The sequence below is a fragment of the Brachyistius frenatus genome, unplaced genomic scaffold (genome assembly GCF_029030835.1).
Source record: "Brachyistius frenatus isolate BFR_SWC_R1_liver_20210118 unplaced genomic scaffold, ASM2903083v1 Contig_111, whole genome shotgun sequence".
Taxonomy (NCBI): Eukaryota; Metazoa; Chordata; class Actinopteri; family Embiotocidae; genus Brachyistius; species Brachyistius frenatus.
Genome location: NW_027210710.1, coordinates 402,501 through 417,970, shown reverse-complemented (window position 1 = coordinate 417,970; position 15,470 = coordinate 402,501). Strand labels below are relative to the sequence as shown.

Here is a 15,470-nt window from a genome sequence, read left to right as displayed (position 1 = left end):
AGAAAAAACAGAACTAAACTGAGCATTGAACAATCGATAAGCCTCAAATCTTTCACATCTTAAAAATCTGCCGTAGGTCAGAGGTCAAGGCTCTGACCTACACAGAGTCCAAACTTCTTTTGTTGGAAACAGGATTGTGTATATCAGCACGTTATTTATTCTTAGAATAAAGCACGAAGATAGTTTCAACTTTGTTTTCAAAGCAGTGTATTTTTATCTTTTTTAAAACATTCAAATGACTAAAAAGAGACTTCATTTGGAAAACGTTACAGTTGCAGAAACAGAGGTCTGAAATGTCCTAATATTATGTATTATAATTGGGCCTTTAAGAGTCGACTTTTGTTTATTAATTATGATAACAATAACAAACATAAAAATTTGTGGAAAAAACAACTTTGAAAATTTCACCTGCTAAACTTTTCCTGAAGACGTTTGTTTAATACAAATAAACACCAGCAGAGCGACTCGGGCGGGTGGAGTTAGTGCTTTTATTTATCACCGAAAAGCCTTTTTATTAATCATGACACTGGAACATCAATCACTGAAACATATTTACAGCTCAACACCGTCGACTTCCGTCGTGTTTTTCTTGCGTCGGTAAAGTGCAGCTCCGTCAAGTCCTTCACTCGGTTACAGCAACAAGAAGTCCTCCCGCCACAACAACAACAACAAAATAAACAACAACCCCGGAAAAAAAATCAGTAACCGTTGATTTAAGTTTAGAAACGTCTCCGCCTCTTTAATCCCTCACGAGTGAAGAGGTTCGTCTGTCGGAGGTCGTGACCTCTGACGACCCCTACGTGACCTTTACATGACGCTTATTCTGTTGTTTTCTCGACAGATAATCGCCGTCAATCACTCCGAACAAGGCAAATAAAAACATTAAAGGCCCCAACAATGACCCACACGCCTGATAAATAAAACGACGGCAGGATTTGGTGAAGAACGTGTGTTTTTTAAATTTATTTAAATACCATGATGCTAAACGAGAAATTCCCTTTTCTGCGTGAACAAGATGTTTGGGGGTTATCAGAGAAGCTCGAGCATCTTTAACAAAGAGAAAATCTCCTTTTTGTTAAATGAAAACAGGAGAAGCAGGAGGAGACGTTAGAAATTTGTGCTTTTCCAAACGTCGGAGAAGACAGCGAAACGTTAATCGAACATTAAAACTGTTGTGTTTTTTTTTAAGAGTCACTTTCATGCAACTGTTCATCCTGTAAGAAACTCTTCTCCTAAAAAGAGTTTGACGTCTGACATTCTTTTCTGTCGCCTGTCGTCGCGTCTCTGTGGCGGCCATTTTGGCTCCAGCCGCGACAACAAGCGAACACACAGACGGGTTGATATGTTTTCCCCTCAACAAACACAAAACAAGAAGCCAACAAGTTAAAGGATAAGTTCACGATATTTCACGTCCGTCTCAAAATCGACACTAAACTGCAGCGGGTAAAATAAATATTGAACACGTCACCATTTTTCTCAGTAAATATATTTCCAAAGGTTCGATTGACATGAAACTTTCACCAGATGTTGGTAACAACCAAAGTAATCCAGACATACACAGAAACCAAAACAAATACGTTCAGAAGTTAAGTTGTGTGTAATAATGTGAAATGACACGGGGAATAAGTATTGAACACATGAAGAAAGGGAGGTGCAAAAAGACAACAGCTGAAGTCGGTCAGTAAATAGAAATCAATCCGTCAGTGCAAATTAATATCAGCTGGTTCAGTCCCAGCTGATGGCCTCATACAAGGTGTCACACAAGAAACATCTCATGATGGGTGAAACCAAAGAGCTCTCTCAAGACCTTCGCAACCTTATAGTTGCAAAATCGATGGTGTTGGTTACAGACGCATTTCTAAACTTCTGAATGTTCAAGTGGAAAGAACATCATTTCACCATAAACTGGCCACGACCAAGTGCTCCTCGCAAGATTTCTGACAGAGGAGTGAAAAGGATTATCAGAAGAGTTGTCCAAGAGACGAGGACCACTTGTGGAGAGCTTCAGAAAGACCTGGAAGTAGCAGGTACAGTTGTTTCAAAGAAAACAATAAGTAGTGCACTGAACCGCCACGGCATCCGACTCTGGATGCCATAATACACCATGTTAGGAGGACAACACTGCACATCACCCTCACAACACCAGGCCAACAGTGAAGTCAGGAGGTGGGAACATCATGGTGTGAGCTGCTTTCAGCATACAGCGCTGGAAAACTTCACAGAACTAAAGGACGGATGAATGGAAAAATGTACCGAGACATTCTTGATAAACATCTGCTGCTGTCTATCAGGATGATGAAGATGAAACGAGGGTGGACATTTCAGCAGGACAACGATCCCGAACACACAGCCGAGGAAACTCATCGGTTTCAGAGAAATAAAATAAAGCTGCTAGAACGACCCAGCCGATCACCTGACTTCAATCCAATTGAAAATCAATGGAAAGAAGTGAAGATCAGAGTTCATAGAAGAGGCCCACGAAACCTTCAAGGTCTGGAGACTGTTTGTGTGGAAGAAGACATTATTACAACACAACTTAATTTCTGAACGTATTTGTTTTGGTTTCTGTGTATGTGTGGATTACTTTGGTTGTTACCAACATCTGGTGAAAGTTTCATGTCAATAGAACCTTTGGAAATATATTTACTGAGAAAAATGGTGACGTGTTCACTACTTATTTTACCCGCTGTAGTTTCTGTGGAACCCGATATCACGCCAGATGTGCGTAACACACGCGTCCGTCCACTAGAGGGCGTCGTGTTTGTCACGTTTGGTTCGGCAAGGCGTGACTTTGAGACAGACATGAAAGAAATGTGAACCTTTAAAATAAATAATCAGGTGGTTGACAGTGTGCTGAAGTTTTTTGATTCATTCTTAAATGGTTAATATTTTCAAACAGCAGATCATTTTGTGTTTTTGCATAAAATTGCAAGAAAAGTTGCCTATTTAACACACAGCTTTAAACTTGATTTAATGTTGTTGAAATAGTGTCATTAATATTCTGTTTAAACTTGTTCCAGCTCCTCAGTGAAGCTAACTAATGTTTCATGACTGTGAAATATTCATTTTGTTCACATTTTCTATTTAGTGTGACATTTTCAGTATTTTAGAAAGCTTTGGGATCTTTAATTAATTTTTAAATCAACTTGAGTTTTTTTTTAATAATTCAGAGCCACTATAACATCTATTATTATTTTATTATCAATTATTCTACTAATTATTCTTTTTCAATTAATAATTTCTTCTGACTAAAGTTTAAAAAAAAAATACGTCATGAGATTTATTTTTAATATTTTGTCTCAGTAACAGTTAAATAAATCAAAATATTCCATTTATTACCACGTAAGAGAAAGAAATTTGACAAATTCTCAGGAGAGAAACTGGAACAGTTATATAGCTTATATATTTGCTTGAAAAAATTCTGTTACTCAATAATTAAAACAGCTGATTAATTATGTGTTGATGGATAAAATGACTTAATCATTGGTGATGTAGTGAAATGAATGGAAACCTTAAAAACCGTTGAAAATCTGCCAAGTGCTTTCACAACATCACGCAACAGGAAGGCCTTTTCAAAATAAGAGCTCTTGCTCTCTCTCTGTCTTCCTCTCTTTTTGCTTTCAACACTTTTTTTTTCCTTTACCAGCTGAGGTGTCTTGTCTTTGGGAAGTCCTCACGGCCGGAGAAAGTGTCACTTCCTGTCAAAGAGAACGAGCCGACGGCGTCCGAATCGGTCTCCTCCTCAGATCCTGGTTTGTCATATTCCTCTCGTTATTCCTCCGTTGTTATTGTTCTCTCTTCTTAAAAAATAAAGATTAAAAAACAGAAACTTACACATTAGTCTATATTTTTTTTGTTGAGCCGGTATAAAAGCAGCGTGTTTTTTTTTTTTTTTTTTTTTTTTACACGGAGTCCTCGAAGAGACGTTTCCTCGCCTACTCTTCGTACAGCGAGGGTGCATTAGGTTTATCCTCCATCACAGAGTCCAGCAGAGAGGAAGCACATGTTTTTAAGTCCCAGGCAGCCCAGGCGGGCGGTGTTCCCCCTCCTCCTGGTTCCTGAGCTGTTGTCACGACGACGGGACTCGCCTGGGAGGTGAAACATGCATCCTCTCGAGTGTCGTTAGGCTTCAGACTCACCCGTCTTCTTCCCCTCCTCCCCAGCGTCGCTGTCCTCCGATTGGCTGTTGCTGAGCACCAGGAACTGTCCGTCAGAGGCGGACGGGTTGGCGGGGCGACTCGAGGCGGCGATCAGGCGACTCTGCTCCTCCAGATCCTGTCAGTCAAAGACAGGAGAGAGAAAACATTCAGGTAAAATACAAGAGTTCAGTATCTCCCTGCAGCTTGTTTACGGGCCTCTCAGACAAATCACAACATTTACAACAATTTAGTAAATGACATACAGGAAACGTTTTAATGTTATTGACTGAGAATTTCATGAGAAGTTGAATGGAAGTCTATGGAGGCTTTTTGGAGTCGACCTCTAGTGGCACTCGGTGGTATTGCAGCTTTAAGGAACTTCTGCATCGGCCTCATTTTTCGGAAGCTGGAAGCTACGAACACTTTTATTTCCCGTCTGTGGAGTAAACGGGTGTTTTGGGGTCAAAGGTCACCTTCTCGATCTGTCTCTGCTTGCTGAGCTCCTCCTGCTGCTTCTCTTTGGCCTTGTCGTGCTCCTTCCTCTTCTCCACCGCCTTACGGTCCTGCTCGACGACAACAAGACCACAAAAATAAACACAACCGCGAACGGCGCCGCCGACTCGTGACGGACGTACTCGGCTTTACGTGAAGAAGCTCACCATCTCCGAGTGGAAGGCGATCTGCTTGGCCAGACTGACGCTGTCGCAGATCTGAAACACGTGAAGAAGACAGACGGTGAGGTCAGAGCGACGGGCGGGACACAGAGCTTAGAAGAAAAACGACGGACGAACAGAGAGAGACGCGACCTTCTCGCCGTCGTTGTTGGACTCGAAGATGTAGCAGACGGCTCGGCCGTCGGCTCGGCCGTCGCCGCGGCCGCCCGCCGACTGCAGCACGAACCCGAACAGCCTCTTGTTGTCCTGATGGGACGAACACTGAACCACACTGGAGAGAGGGAACTGAGGGGAGACAGGAGGAGGACACCGGTGAGGGGAAGATAAGAAACCCTAAAACCGTTAAAGACAAACCGTCTTACCCTGAGACGAGTGACCTGCGTCTGAGGATCGATGAGCCTGAAACACAAAAACACCAACGTTAATAAACACGGCAGGTTTGAGATGAACTTCAATTCTCCTTTTCAGGACAGAAACACGTTCGTACTTCAGGCAGTCGCAGGTGACGAGCAGGTGCGACTCGGTCATCCTGAAGATGTTGTGGATGGCTCTGGCCGCCAGGATCTGCCTCATGGTCTCCGAGATGACGTCTGCCGACTCGGCGTTTCTCACCTCCATGGAGCCCAGGAAGCGAACGATGAAGAGCTGGTGGAGGATCGAGTCTGGACGCCACGACGACGGGAAAAAAATCGGATTATTTGATAGTATATATATATATTTTTTTAAATAAAGTGAAGTACAGGTCCCTCCAAGTGTTGCAATATAATGTATAAATTATTTTAATATAAAACACAAAATAGCAAAGATTAGAAAACCAAAATGAAACACTGGAGGATCAAAAACTAAATCACAATTTATTCATCTGCATAAAAATGAGCAAGAATGCAGCCGCTACTAAATTAAAACAAAGTTTAAACCTGTAGGATTAAAATTATACAGTTAAAAAAAAAAAAAAAAAAAAATCAGGTTGTTTTCATCTGTGAAACCTTCTCACTTATAAAACAAAAACCTAGTGCTGGATAAGACTCTGAATTTAGCATTAATTTGATATTTGTGTGTTTTGTCCCACTATCGCTGCAGCCTATTGTTGCCGAAGGTGTTTTCTGCCTTTTGGCCACAAGGGGCAACGGTGAGCAAAATATCGTTTCTGAGACGTTTCAACCAAAACAGGAAAATAGTACAACTAGATGTAATTATTGATTTTAAAAAAAATACAATATATTGATATCGTGGTCCTTTATAGACAGACGGTACCTTCGCTTTCCTCCGACGTGCCGTCCCCCGACTCTCCGAATGGATTACTGCGTCTGCGGACACATAAAGAATATTAGATGCTAACCAGCTGCTGCCACATTACTAAAAAGGACAAACTCTACAAATTACAAATGCTTTGATTTATCGGGATGGTCATTATAAATGATTTGTTCTCTCAAAGTTTTTGGGGTTCTTTCTTCAAAATATAGTTCCAGGGGAAAATATCCACCAGGACCAATGTTCCTCAGAAGAGACGTTTATTAAAATCTTTTAAAATGGTCACTTTTTTTTTATTGTATTTTTTATGCTTTTCAAAATCAGGCCTCTAAAATAAAAAAAAACTGTAAGTGACTGAAGACATTTTAAAATAACCCGCAAAAATACACTCATAAATCATGTCATGTTGTATCATTTATTTATTCTATGTTTGATATGCATCAATTACTAGCCTCGGACTCCGGAATTACAGGAAAGGTAAATATCAAAAGAGCCACCAGGGGGAGCTGCTCACCGCAAAATACGCAAATCAGCCAAAGAAAATGTAACAAACCCTTTACAACCGCTCGTGACTCCTACCTGCCGGACTGCGCCACCGTCTTGCTCTGTCCCGAGTTCTCCTCGCTGACGGGGGAAATGATGTCAAACTGGATGGGTGTTTCCGGGGCAACCAGCGCATCCAATGAGAGCACAGAGAGAGCAGGCGATGGCTCGGAGCCCACAGAGCTGATGCTGCTCGTTCGGCCCACGCGCCCTTTACTGGAGGGAAGATAATAGAGAGAGAGCGTTGATGAACACTGGAACCTGATTGGCCACCACGGGGTCCCCACAAAGATAGCCACACAAGTACACACACACACATAAAGTCCTACCTGCTGGGCCTCATGCTCTCGTGTCTCTGTTGGAAGGACGGTGATGGCGTCACGGCTTCAAGAGCCGATTGGTTCACTCTGGCCGCCAGCTCCTGCCAATAGGAATACGGTGCTGTCAGCATCAACCAATCAGGAGAGACTTTGAATGAAGAGACTGTCTGAATATACACACGATTATCTCCGTATATTTGAAAAAATACTGATATTGGTGTTTTGTTGGATTGATTTTTTTTGGGGGACATTTTAATGACTCGTAATGCTGCCGATGATTTAGTGACACGGACCTCTGCGTTCTCACTCAGGTAGATCCTCTTGGAGATGTTGTTGATGGTGGCGATCCACTGTGGGAGGAAAACGGCACGGAGACGGCGTGAGGAAACAACAGGTAACACAAAGCAGACAACAACAACAAAAACACAACAACAACAACATTTTACCTCCTCGCATTCCCTCCTGCTCTCCGCCTGCAGCGTCACAACTCTGACACAAAACAAGAAAAATAGTGTCATTCAGACCATAAATCATGAAGAAGGAGGAGGAGATGGAGAAGGAGGAGAAGAAGGAGAAGAAGAAGGAGAAGAAGGAGAAAGAGGAGAAGGAGGAGAAGAAGAAGAAGAAGAAGAGAAGGAGGAGGAGAAGGAGGAGGAGAAGGAGAAGGAGAAGGAGAAGGAGAAGGAGAAGATGTCGCTCACTCACTTCTTGCCGTCGAAGGAGGTGACCTGAAAGCAGAAGCGGCGGTCGTCGGAGTCGACGGCCATGACGGAGCAGTTGTCGAGGTCGGTGACCAGCCCGCCCGCCACCTCGCCGCGGCCCTGCTGCATCAGGTTGCCGCCTTGCGTGAAGAAGTACTGCCGTTCCCATGACGACGACACCAGGCCCGTCTTACTGCGGGTCGGACGGAGGAGGCTCGTTAACAAACACCGAAGACGATGTCATCGAACCGGTCGACTTACGATCCGATACCAAGAAATCAAACGGCGCCGAGCGTCCGCTGACTTTCTGCCTGTCGCTGGATCTCAGATTATTCTCATCATAAGGTTTCTAGTTTTGTGGTGGAGCTTTTAAATCAGATGAAATCAACGCATACTTTTAAAAAATGTGCTAAAAAGGTTCATAAATGTGTAAAACGTTTGACATGAACAGAAGTTAAACGTGTGGAAGCGTCGGGGAGTCGTCGTACTTGCGGATGTACAGATATCCCTGCTTCCTGGTCAGGTTGCGACACACCGGTGAGTGGGCGGGGTCTGGGTCACACGGCGTGTACAGCCCGTCACATGACTGCTCCATCTGCTGGATGGTCAGCTGCATCTGCCCCACCTCCTCCTCCATCTCCCGCCGCACGCTGCACACATTTCACACATTTCACTTTGTTACAGCGAATATCAGAAACTTTAGGATGGATTTCAAGAAAATAAAACTTCTTTACGACGTAGAAAGAGACAAAAGAGAGGGAAAGACACAAGGACGGTTTTGGGAGGGTGTGTGTGTGTGTGTGTGTGTGTGTGTGCGTGTGTGTGTGTGTGTGTGTGTGTGTGTGTGTGTGTGTGTGTGTGTGTGTGTGTGTGTGTTTCTTACTTCTGCACGCTGGTTCCGATGGTTCCCAGGAAGTCTTCCCACTGCTGCGTCAGATTTTCTGAGCCGAGCTTAAAGAAACTGATCTGCACAGAAATAACAGACATCAGCAGGACTTCAGTGTGTGTGTTTATGTTTTTGTGTGTTTTATGTGTGTATGTTTTTGTGTGTGTGTGTTTGTGCGTGTGTGTTTATGTGTGTATGTTTTTGTGTGTTTTTGTGTGTTTATGTTTGTGTTTTTATGTATGTTTTTGTGTGTGTGGTTGTGTGTGTGTGCGTGCGTGCGTGCGTGCGTGCGTGCGTGTGTGTGTGTGTGTGTGTGTGTGTGTACCTGTGCCTGCATGTATCCCAGCAGCGGCTCCAGCAGAGCCGTCTTCTTCTTGTACTGCAGCGTGTTGAGGGAGCAGAAGTAGTGCATCATGGTCTGGTGCTGTTTCTTGCGGGAGGTGTAGACGTCCTCCACCACCTCCGCCCGTACCTGCAGCACACACTCTTATTTCAGGGAGAGGCCTGATCACGTGATCCACGGAGATGACATCATTCCATCAGAGATAATCCTGTTCATCACATGACTCTGAAACCTGAACCTTTCTGACAGATGTATGAAACGTCCTGAAGCATTCAAATGGTCAACAATAAAATAAAAATATACAATGATAAGTTAATGGACTTAAACATTCAAAGCAGACTGTAAAAAACAGTTGGTAATGATTTATTTAACTTTTCAAACATTTCTTTCTGTAAATTTGGAAGAAAAAGTACTTTTATTTGATTCAAATCACTTGCAAACATGATCACAAGTGTCTTAATATCAGTGTTCAATGTTAAAATGACCGACAGACAGTTAAAGGATATTTAACTAATTTAAAGCAGCTGAATTAACCAAAGTCAACAGTTTTAAAGCTTTACTTCTGTTTTCCACGTAAACAAATTACACAGTTCTTTGGAAGAAAATCCTAAAGCTTCAATGATAAAGTGAAGTGAATAATAAAGTGGATGTGAGGAGTGATTCTGTCTGATTACCTTTTCGTTGTCCCTCTTCTTGGACAGCCGACTGTATCTGTTGATGGCGGTGTCGTGATCTGCAGACAGAAACCAACGTGGACTCTTCTTTTTATTTTTAAAGGTAACACACATTTTTCTTTTTTTTTCCCCCAACAGAAATCATTAACTTCAATTAAAACCAAAATATTCTTCCAGTAATCTTTTAAAAACACGGTGAAATCCTGTGAGATGTGAGTCATAACAGATTAAATTAGGACAGGCTGTCGTCCTCACACATGAAGTATCATTCATAGAAATATGTGCAAGAACACTTTAAAAACAAAAATATATTTTTTTTTTATTTGGTTTCTCCAATGTACCGATTTATGGCTTTTTAGCTTTTTTTCGTTATTATAACAGTTTTTAGCCTTTGCTGTTATCCAGAAACATTAACTGACTTAATCTACAAAAAAATAAACAAAATTGTATCTACTGTCCTCTAACTTTGAAAAAACAAAAAAGTTACAGAATTATTATTATTTATTACATTTAATTACATTATTGGACCGATATCATTGGTTCTTCAGATGAATATTCAGAATAATATTGATTATAGGAACAGATGTAACAGTAGGTGGAGAACGGGATCAGTCACATGACTTTTTTATCATTTCTTTTTCTACAAGTAGCTGCAGGAACTCACCATCACTGGATATCTGGAAGACTTCTTTAAGAGTGAGCATCTCTGGAGAGACAAACAAAAACACATCGAGGGGGGTATTTAGCTTTTTCTGTTAGTGTAGTTTTGGTTTTTATCTCCACGGAAGTAAAATCTGCAGCTCATAAATGACATTTTAGACAAACAGCGTGCTTCCATTCAAGTCAGTTTGTGGGAAAGAAATTTCCAAATTTTAAAAGATGTTTTTCCCCAGTTTGGTGTTGAAGAATTTAACTTAAAGAGTGTGTTTGGTACCTTTCAGGTCTCTCTCTTTGAACTGCGTGATAGGAAACATCATGGCGTCGGCCAGCTGGGTGGACAAGACGGCGTGACAGGAGCTCAGCTAGAAGAAAAATAAATAAATAATAATACAAAATTAAAAAAAATGAAGTTAGTGGAAATCCTAAACCCGAATCGTTAAAAAACAAACTTCCCTGAAGGCAGCACGCGGAGTTGCAGCGTCTCTCACCTCGTCAATGACTTTTGCAAACTGCTGCAGGGTCGAGCTCATCACCTCGTCGTCGCGCCCGAGAGGGAAACGCTGCACACAACACACACAGCGTGGGTGAATGAAACAGCAGCCATGATTTATTGTTTTGATTATATATCCAGATGTGTATTGAAGGCAGATGTGTGTGAGAGTTGAAGCCTGATGGTCCGGTGATAAAACTGATGCAGGATGTTTTAGTGGTTTTTGTTTTGGGGGGCCGGTGGCTGTTGTTATAATGCTGATAGCTGGTATGAACCAGCCTGGTGGCTACTAGTGTTCAAAACTGGCTAGTAGTGTACTGTGAGGCATGTTGCTAATGCTATAAGGATAGTGGCTAATGCTGAAAAGCCGATAGTATTTCATGGCTGTGGCTAGTGTTAGAGAGCTGTTGCTATTACCATACTCTACGACCCGGGACTGATGGACAGTCACGAGGCCGACAGCTCGCCTCATCAGGTTATTGGCTACCGTTTTAAGTGTAATGGCTCGTGTTGAATGGGAACTGTACTACTTAGCCTCCTGCGGTGTGTTTTATCGTGAGTTTGTTGGAAGTCTGTCAGCACTAAAAGTTTTATTCCCTCAGTTTAACCTGCAGGAGTTTCTGAAAATAAAATCCCGACGAGTGAAATGAGTCCAGAGGAGCCTCGCTTGATGCCTTCGCTGCTCGAACAGACGGCGGACTGACTCATCTGTCGGCCGGCCAAGATGCGCTGCTGCCACGGGAGCTCGGAAAGGCCGTAAATATAAAAAACGCCGACTGCCAAAAGCATCACTTTTTATGGTGTTCTACCACCAGCGTGTTTTATTTCATTGTATAATATCATATGTTAAAGCTCTCCACAGGCTGACGGCATCTCAGGGGAAACTTCTGAAAGTCTTCTTCCAGGAAACAAGTGTACATTTACATCCTGGCAAATATGGTGTTATAGAAACCAGGATGCCTTTTAGCATCACTGCATTTGGCTCCTGATTGGTTTAAAAATGGATTTTTAATATTTTATTGATTACTTCCAAAGACTCTTCATGGCCAAGATTAAATTTCAGAGAGGCTTTCTCTTTATGGCAACTTATGCCTAATGTCCTCCAACCAGAACCCGCTGGCTGCTGCTGAGTCTCCCACTCAGGAACCAAATGGTCCGTTCAATAGCAACCGTAGGAAAGTTCTATTTAATGTCGGCGAACCAAGTCGGGTTCTTTCACCGTATTTTCAGAGCGAGTACATTTCTTCCTTTTTTTACCACAACTGCTGCTGTTTTAAATGACGTCCGACCTACTTCTCTGAGCTCTTTAAACTTCCCTCGTGGGATATTCCCGGTGTGACGGGCCTTCCGCTTGGGAGTTTTCCAACTGCTCATGAACGCACCTCATTTAATCACAAATTTCTTTGAAATGACTTATTAAAACTGATTTTCATTTTTTACCCAATGAGCAGTTTTAATATTTTTTTCAAATGTATTTTTCTTTTTTTTTTTTAAACTGGAATTGATTTATTCTTGTTTTTTTTTTCTTTTTTACCGTTTGCTTTGTATCGCTGGTGTTGAAAGATGTCGTAAAAGTAAACATAATTATCATAATAACATGAAGTATGAAGCGTCCTACCTGTTTGTCGTACTCTTTCAGCAGCCTGGAGGTCAGGTGTGTCGCAGCACTCAGCTCGTTCTGAAAGAAACAACAACAACAACAACAACAACAGCTGGAGAGTCACGATCCAACCGGCTGCCACTTCCTTAATTCTGCATATAAACCTGCAACTTCCACCAATAAATGTTTAAAAATGTTAATGGTGTGCGTCTAACCTGTGCGTCGTAAATCCTCTGCATGGCCTGATACAGCTGTGAGCAGTAGCTGGAGATCGCCGCGGTGTCGTCCTCAAACACTCCCAGCAGAGAGCGGGTCTACAATTTAAATTTAAAATAAGAACATCGTTCATCTTTTGAAGCTCGGATGAAACGTCGGCAAGATATAAACCTTTCTCCAACTACATTAACGCTAAAGACGTGAAGAATAAAAAACAAAACAAACAAATCTGTCAGCTGCATCTGTCAGGTATCCACGGCAACGCACAGATGATTCTCAGACAGAAATCTCACATCATGTATTTTATCTGTTCTCGTGCATTTTATCTGTTCTCGTGCATTTTATCTGTTCTCGTGCATTTTATCTGTTCTCGTGCATTTTATCTGTTCTCGTGCATTTTATCTGTTCTCGTGCATTTTATCTGTTCTCGTGCATTTTATCTGTTCTCCTGCATTTCTTTTCTATATTTTTAAATGTTCCTTTATATCTGTTTTTATATCAAACAGTGGAACTATTTTTTTCTTCTGATTCATGGGTAAAAACTATCTGAACTGAACTAAACTATCCAAACAATATCGACCTCTAGTATCTACATAGGTTTCAGGTAAGTGCGTCCGTCTGTGGCCACGCCCCCGACCATGACGTCACGGCAGGTGGTTTGACCTGGAAGGAGGGTGTGTTTCAACCCGTCCGAAGCGTCTCACAACAACAGGCAGCAGCGGGGTGACGCCGGTGCTCGGCCAACACATTTAACAGCTCGAAGTGGAAGGAGGGGAACCGACGAGCTAGGTGGCTAAGGAAGTAGCCGGATTCAGTGGTGAGCTTCCGCTGGATGTTTTGGACCCGACAAGAGACTTCCTGCAGCTGATCGATACAACCGTCACCTTCCGATGCCACTGCAGCTCCAGCTGTCGGTTAGCCGGGCGCCGCTAGCAGTTAGCGTGCTGCTCACAAACGTCGCCCACAAAGACAGTTAGCTTAGCCGGAGAAGCAGCTAGCACGCTAGCTGCCGCTGCAGAGGGACGATGGCCTTTACCTGCGGGCTGTCCTCCAGCGTCTCCTCGATCGGCAGCTTCTCTATCCCGGGCATAGCTGCGGCTGGCGCGTTGGATAATCGGTGCGAATCCACGGACCAAAACAAAAAACCGCACAACAAATCGGTGTGACAACTCCCACTCAGGATTTCTGGGCTTCACCAAAACGGCTCCTTCCGGCTCCGCAGGCCCCGCCCACCACCTGGATTCTGATTGAGCAGAAGAAACTTCCACGAATCTGATTGGTTCCTTGTTTGAAGTGGGATGGGCGCCATTTTGGCTCTGACTCCGGTCGCCGTGTCAACTCAGAGCCATCATGGAAACCGGTTCTTCCTGCTGGCGACAATTACATGAAAAAGTAGGAATCCTAGTTTCAAAACGATTTAATCTTTTTTTAGGTTCATCGGTGATGATAAATGATTTAAAATCAATAGCTTTTGATCATCCAGAGTCATCCATGTTCCATAAGACACCTCTGATATGATTAATAGGATGTTTAAAAGGTTTCCTTGATGCATTTCAATATTAATATTTGAATACAGTATCTTTGTTTATATAATTTTTAAGCATAACTTTCGGATAATTATACCAAAATATTATTTTTGTAAAGTTTTTAAACACGGACGTGTTAAATTCAGTTTATCAAAGTCGATCAAATAAAGTATTTCCTTATAAAAACCCATTAAATTCCAATTAAACTTTGATTAGAGGTGGTATTAACCGAGTGTTAAAGGTTATTTTTGTTACAGGACTTTACAAAATATGACAACAACCCAAAAGGCATTTTATACGATGTTTATGACTTCGTGATGAATTGTTCTTCATGTGCCTGCACAGACGTATCGTGTATTTTTGAGTTGGGGAAGCGTTGTTACCAACTTCTGCCACAAGAGGGGAGCAAAACACAAGACTCGTTGCCTGAGAAGACGTGCGAGGACAGGACGGGGGACATAAACCAGCTGGCCTTTAAACACAGCAGTCACGTATGGATTCTACTATAGCATGTACTGCATTGTGTGTACTTTTACTTTTGATACTTTACCCGTACATTTAGCTGATAATAATTCTTTTACTTTAAAATTACATGTTTTAAACAGTGTGTTATTGGTACTTTTATTGAAGTAAAGGACCTTAAAACTTAATTTGTGAGGACTTTTGTTGACGTAATGTATTTCCAAGTTTCTCCAACCCAAACATGAGTCTAACCTGAACCCTAAAACCAGCTGTGAAGCCCTCAAACAGCCCCTTGAAGACCCGTCCCACCAGCCAACCCCCCCCCCCCCCCCTTAAAGGTCCTCACAAGGATAGTCGTCCACGTATCGACACACACACACACACACCTCCTTCGCTCCCGCAGCTCGCGCTCAGAGCTGTTCGGACTGGAGGGAGGAATGGCGGCCCCTCGGAGTTTCTTCATCTGTCTCTGCGGTTTATTTCTGGTTTTACATTTCTCTCGTGGATCTACGACCTCCGGCGGCAGGAGGTCAAACCAGGAGCGATGTGGTTTCAAGGTAAAACAACTTTTCACCGTGTTTACTGAACGACATGTCGCCCGAAGCTGCTTCGGTGTTCGTCTCAAGGCTTCAAGGAAAAAAAGGAAAAAAACAAAAGTTCAGGTTTTTTTGGGGACGGTTGGTGTTTTCTGTCACTTCTGTGTTAACACGAGTGGCCTGATTGTTCTTGTTTTGTTTTAATGAGTTAGATTTATTACACGTTAGTCTGAAGATACACGTTTGTTCAGTCTTAAATCCGCTCTGTCTTTAAACAGGTTGCTCAGTCACGCTACCTTTTCTTACCTGTCTTGTCTCCGCTTCGCTGCAGTTTTACGTAACGTTGCAAGCCAAACTCAGTTGTAAAAAGCGCTAATTTGAAGTTCATTTGCTTTACTGTGAATCTAGTAACCCCAGAAAAAGTATTTCGGGCATTTTCTGCTTAAGTT

The 15,470-nt window shown here is 42.5% G+C and overlaps 2 protein-coding genes across 3 annotated transcripts in view; one reads left to right on the top strand and one right to left on the bottom strand.

Annotated features, from left to right (window-relative positions):
- Window positions 1-469: 469 nt before the first annotated feature.
- On the bottom strand, window positions 470-13,680 carry appl1 (adaptor protein, phosphotyrosine interaction, PH domain and leucine zipper containing 1). 2 transcript variants are annotated; one of them, XM_069712629.1, is made up of 22 exons: window positions 13,534-13,679; window positions 12,497-12,595; window positions 12,300-12,359; window positions 10,680-10,751; window positions 10,466-10,553; window positions 10,196-10,237; window positions 9,532-9,590; window positions 8,840-8,986; window positions 8,512-8,594; window positions 8,117-8,278; window positions 7,633-7,821; window positions 7,374-7,416; window positions 7,221-7,277; window positions 6,937-7,028; window positions 6,644-6,823; window positions 6,068-6,120; window positions 5,301-5,475; window positions 5,176-5,212; window positions 4,946-5,098; window positions 4,799-4,849; window positions 4,613-4,702; window positions 470-4,275 (listed from the first exon to the last, which is right to left on the bottom strand). In XM_069712629.1, the coding sequence occupies exons 1-22, from the start codon at window positions 13,585-13,587 to the stop codon at window positions 4,123-4,125; spliced, it is 2,139 nt and encodes a 712-aa protein (XP_069568730.1). In that variant the 5' UTR covers window positions 13,588-13,679; the 3' UTR covers window positions 470-4,122. The 2 variants fall into 2 exon arrangements, with proteins under 2 accessions (XP_069568730.1, XP_069568729.1); XM_069712628.1 differs by having other exon boundaries at window positions 7,221-7,416; window positions 13,534-13,680.
- Window positions 13,681-13,707: 27 nt separating this feature from the next.
- The window catches only part of il17rd (interleukin 17 receptor D), a 24,062-nt gene continuing 22,299 nt past the window's right edge, over window positions 13,708-15,470 (top strand). Inside the window, exons 1-2 of the mRNA XM_069712627.1 lie at window positions 13,708-13,889; window positions 14,369-15,042. Coding sequence (XP_069568728.1) covers window positions 14,923-15,042 — 120 coding nt within the window. The 5' untranslated portion in view covers window positions 13,708-13,889; window positions 14,369-14,922. The remainder of the gene's footprint in view (window positions 13,890-14,368; window positions 15,043-15,470) is intronic.

Bases quoted from the DNA above. Each gene is read 5' to 3' on its own strand.
- appl1 (XM_069712628.1), bottom strand. From the start codon at position 13,587: ATGCCCGGGATAGAGAAGCTGCCGATCGAGGAGACGCTGGAGGACAGC. The intron at 7,822-8,116 runs GTACGACGACTC...TCCGACCCGCAG, and splicing joins GGATATCTGTACATCCGCAA to TAAGACGGGCCTGGTGTCGT. The intron at 4,850-4,945 runs GTCGCGTCTCTC...CACGTGTTTCAG, and splicing joins CCAACAACGACGGCGAGAAG to ATCTGCGACAGCGTCAGTCT.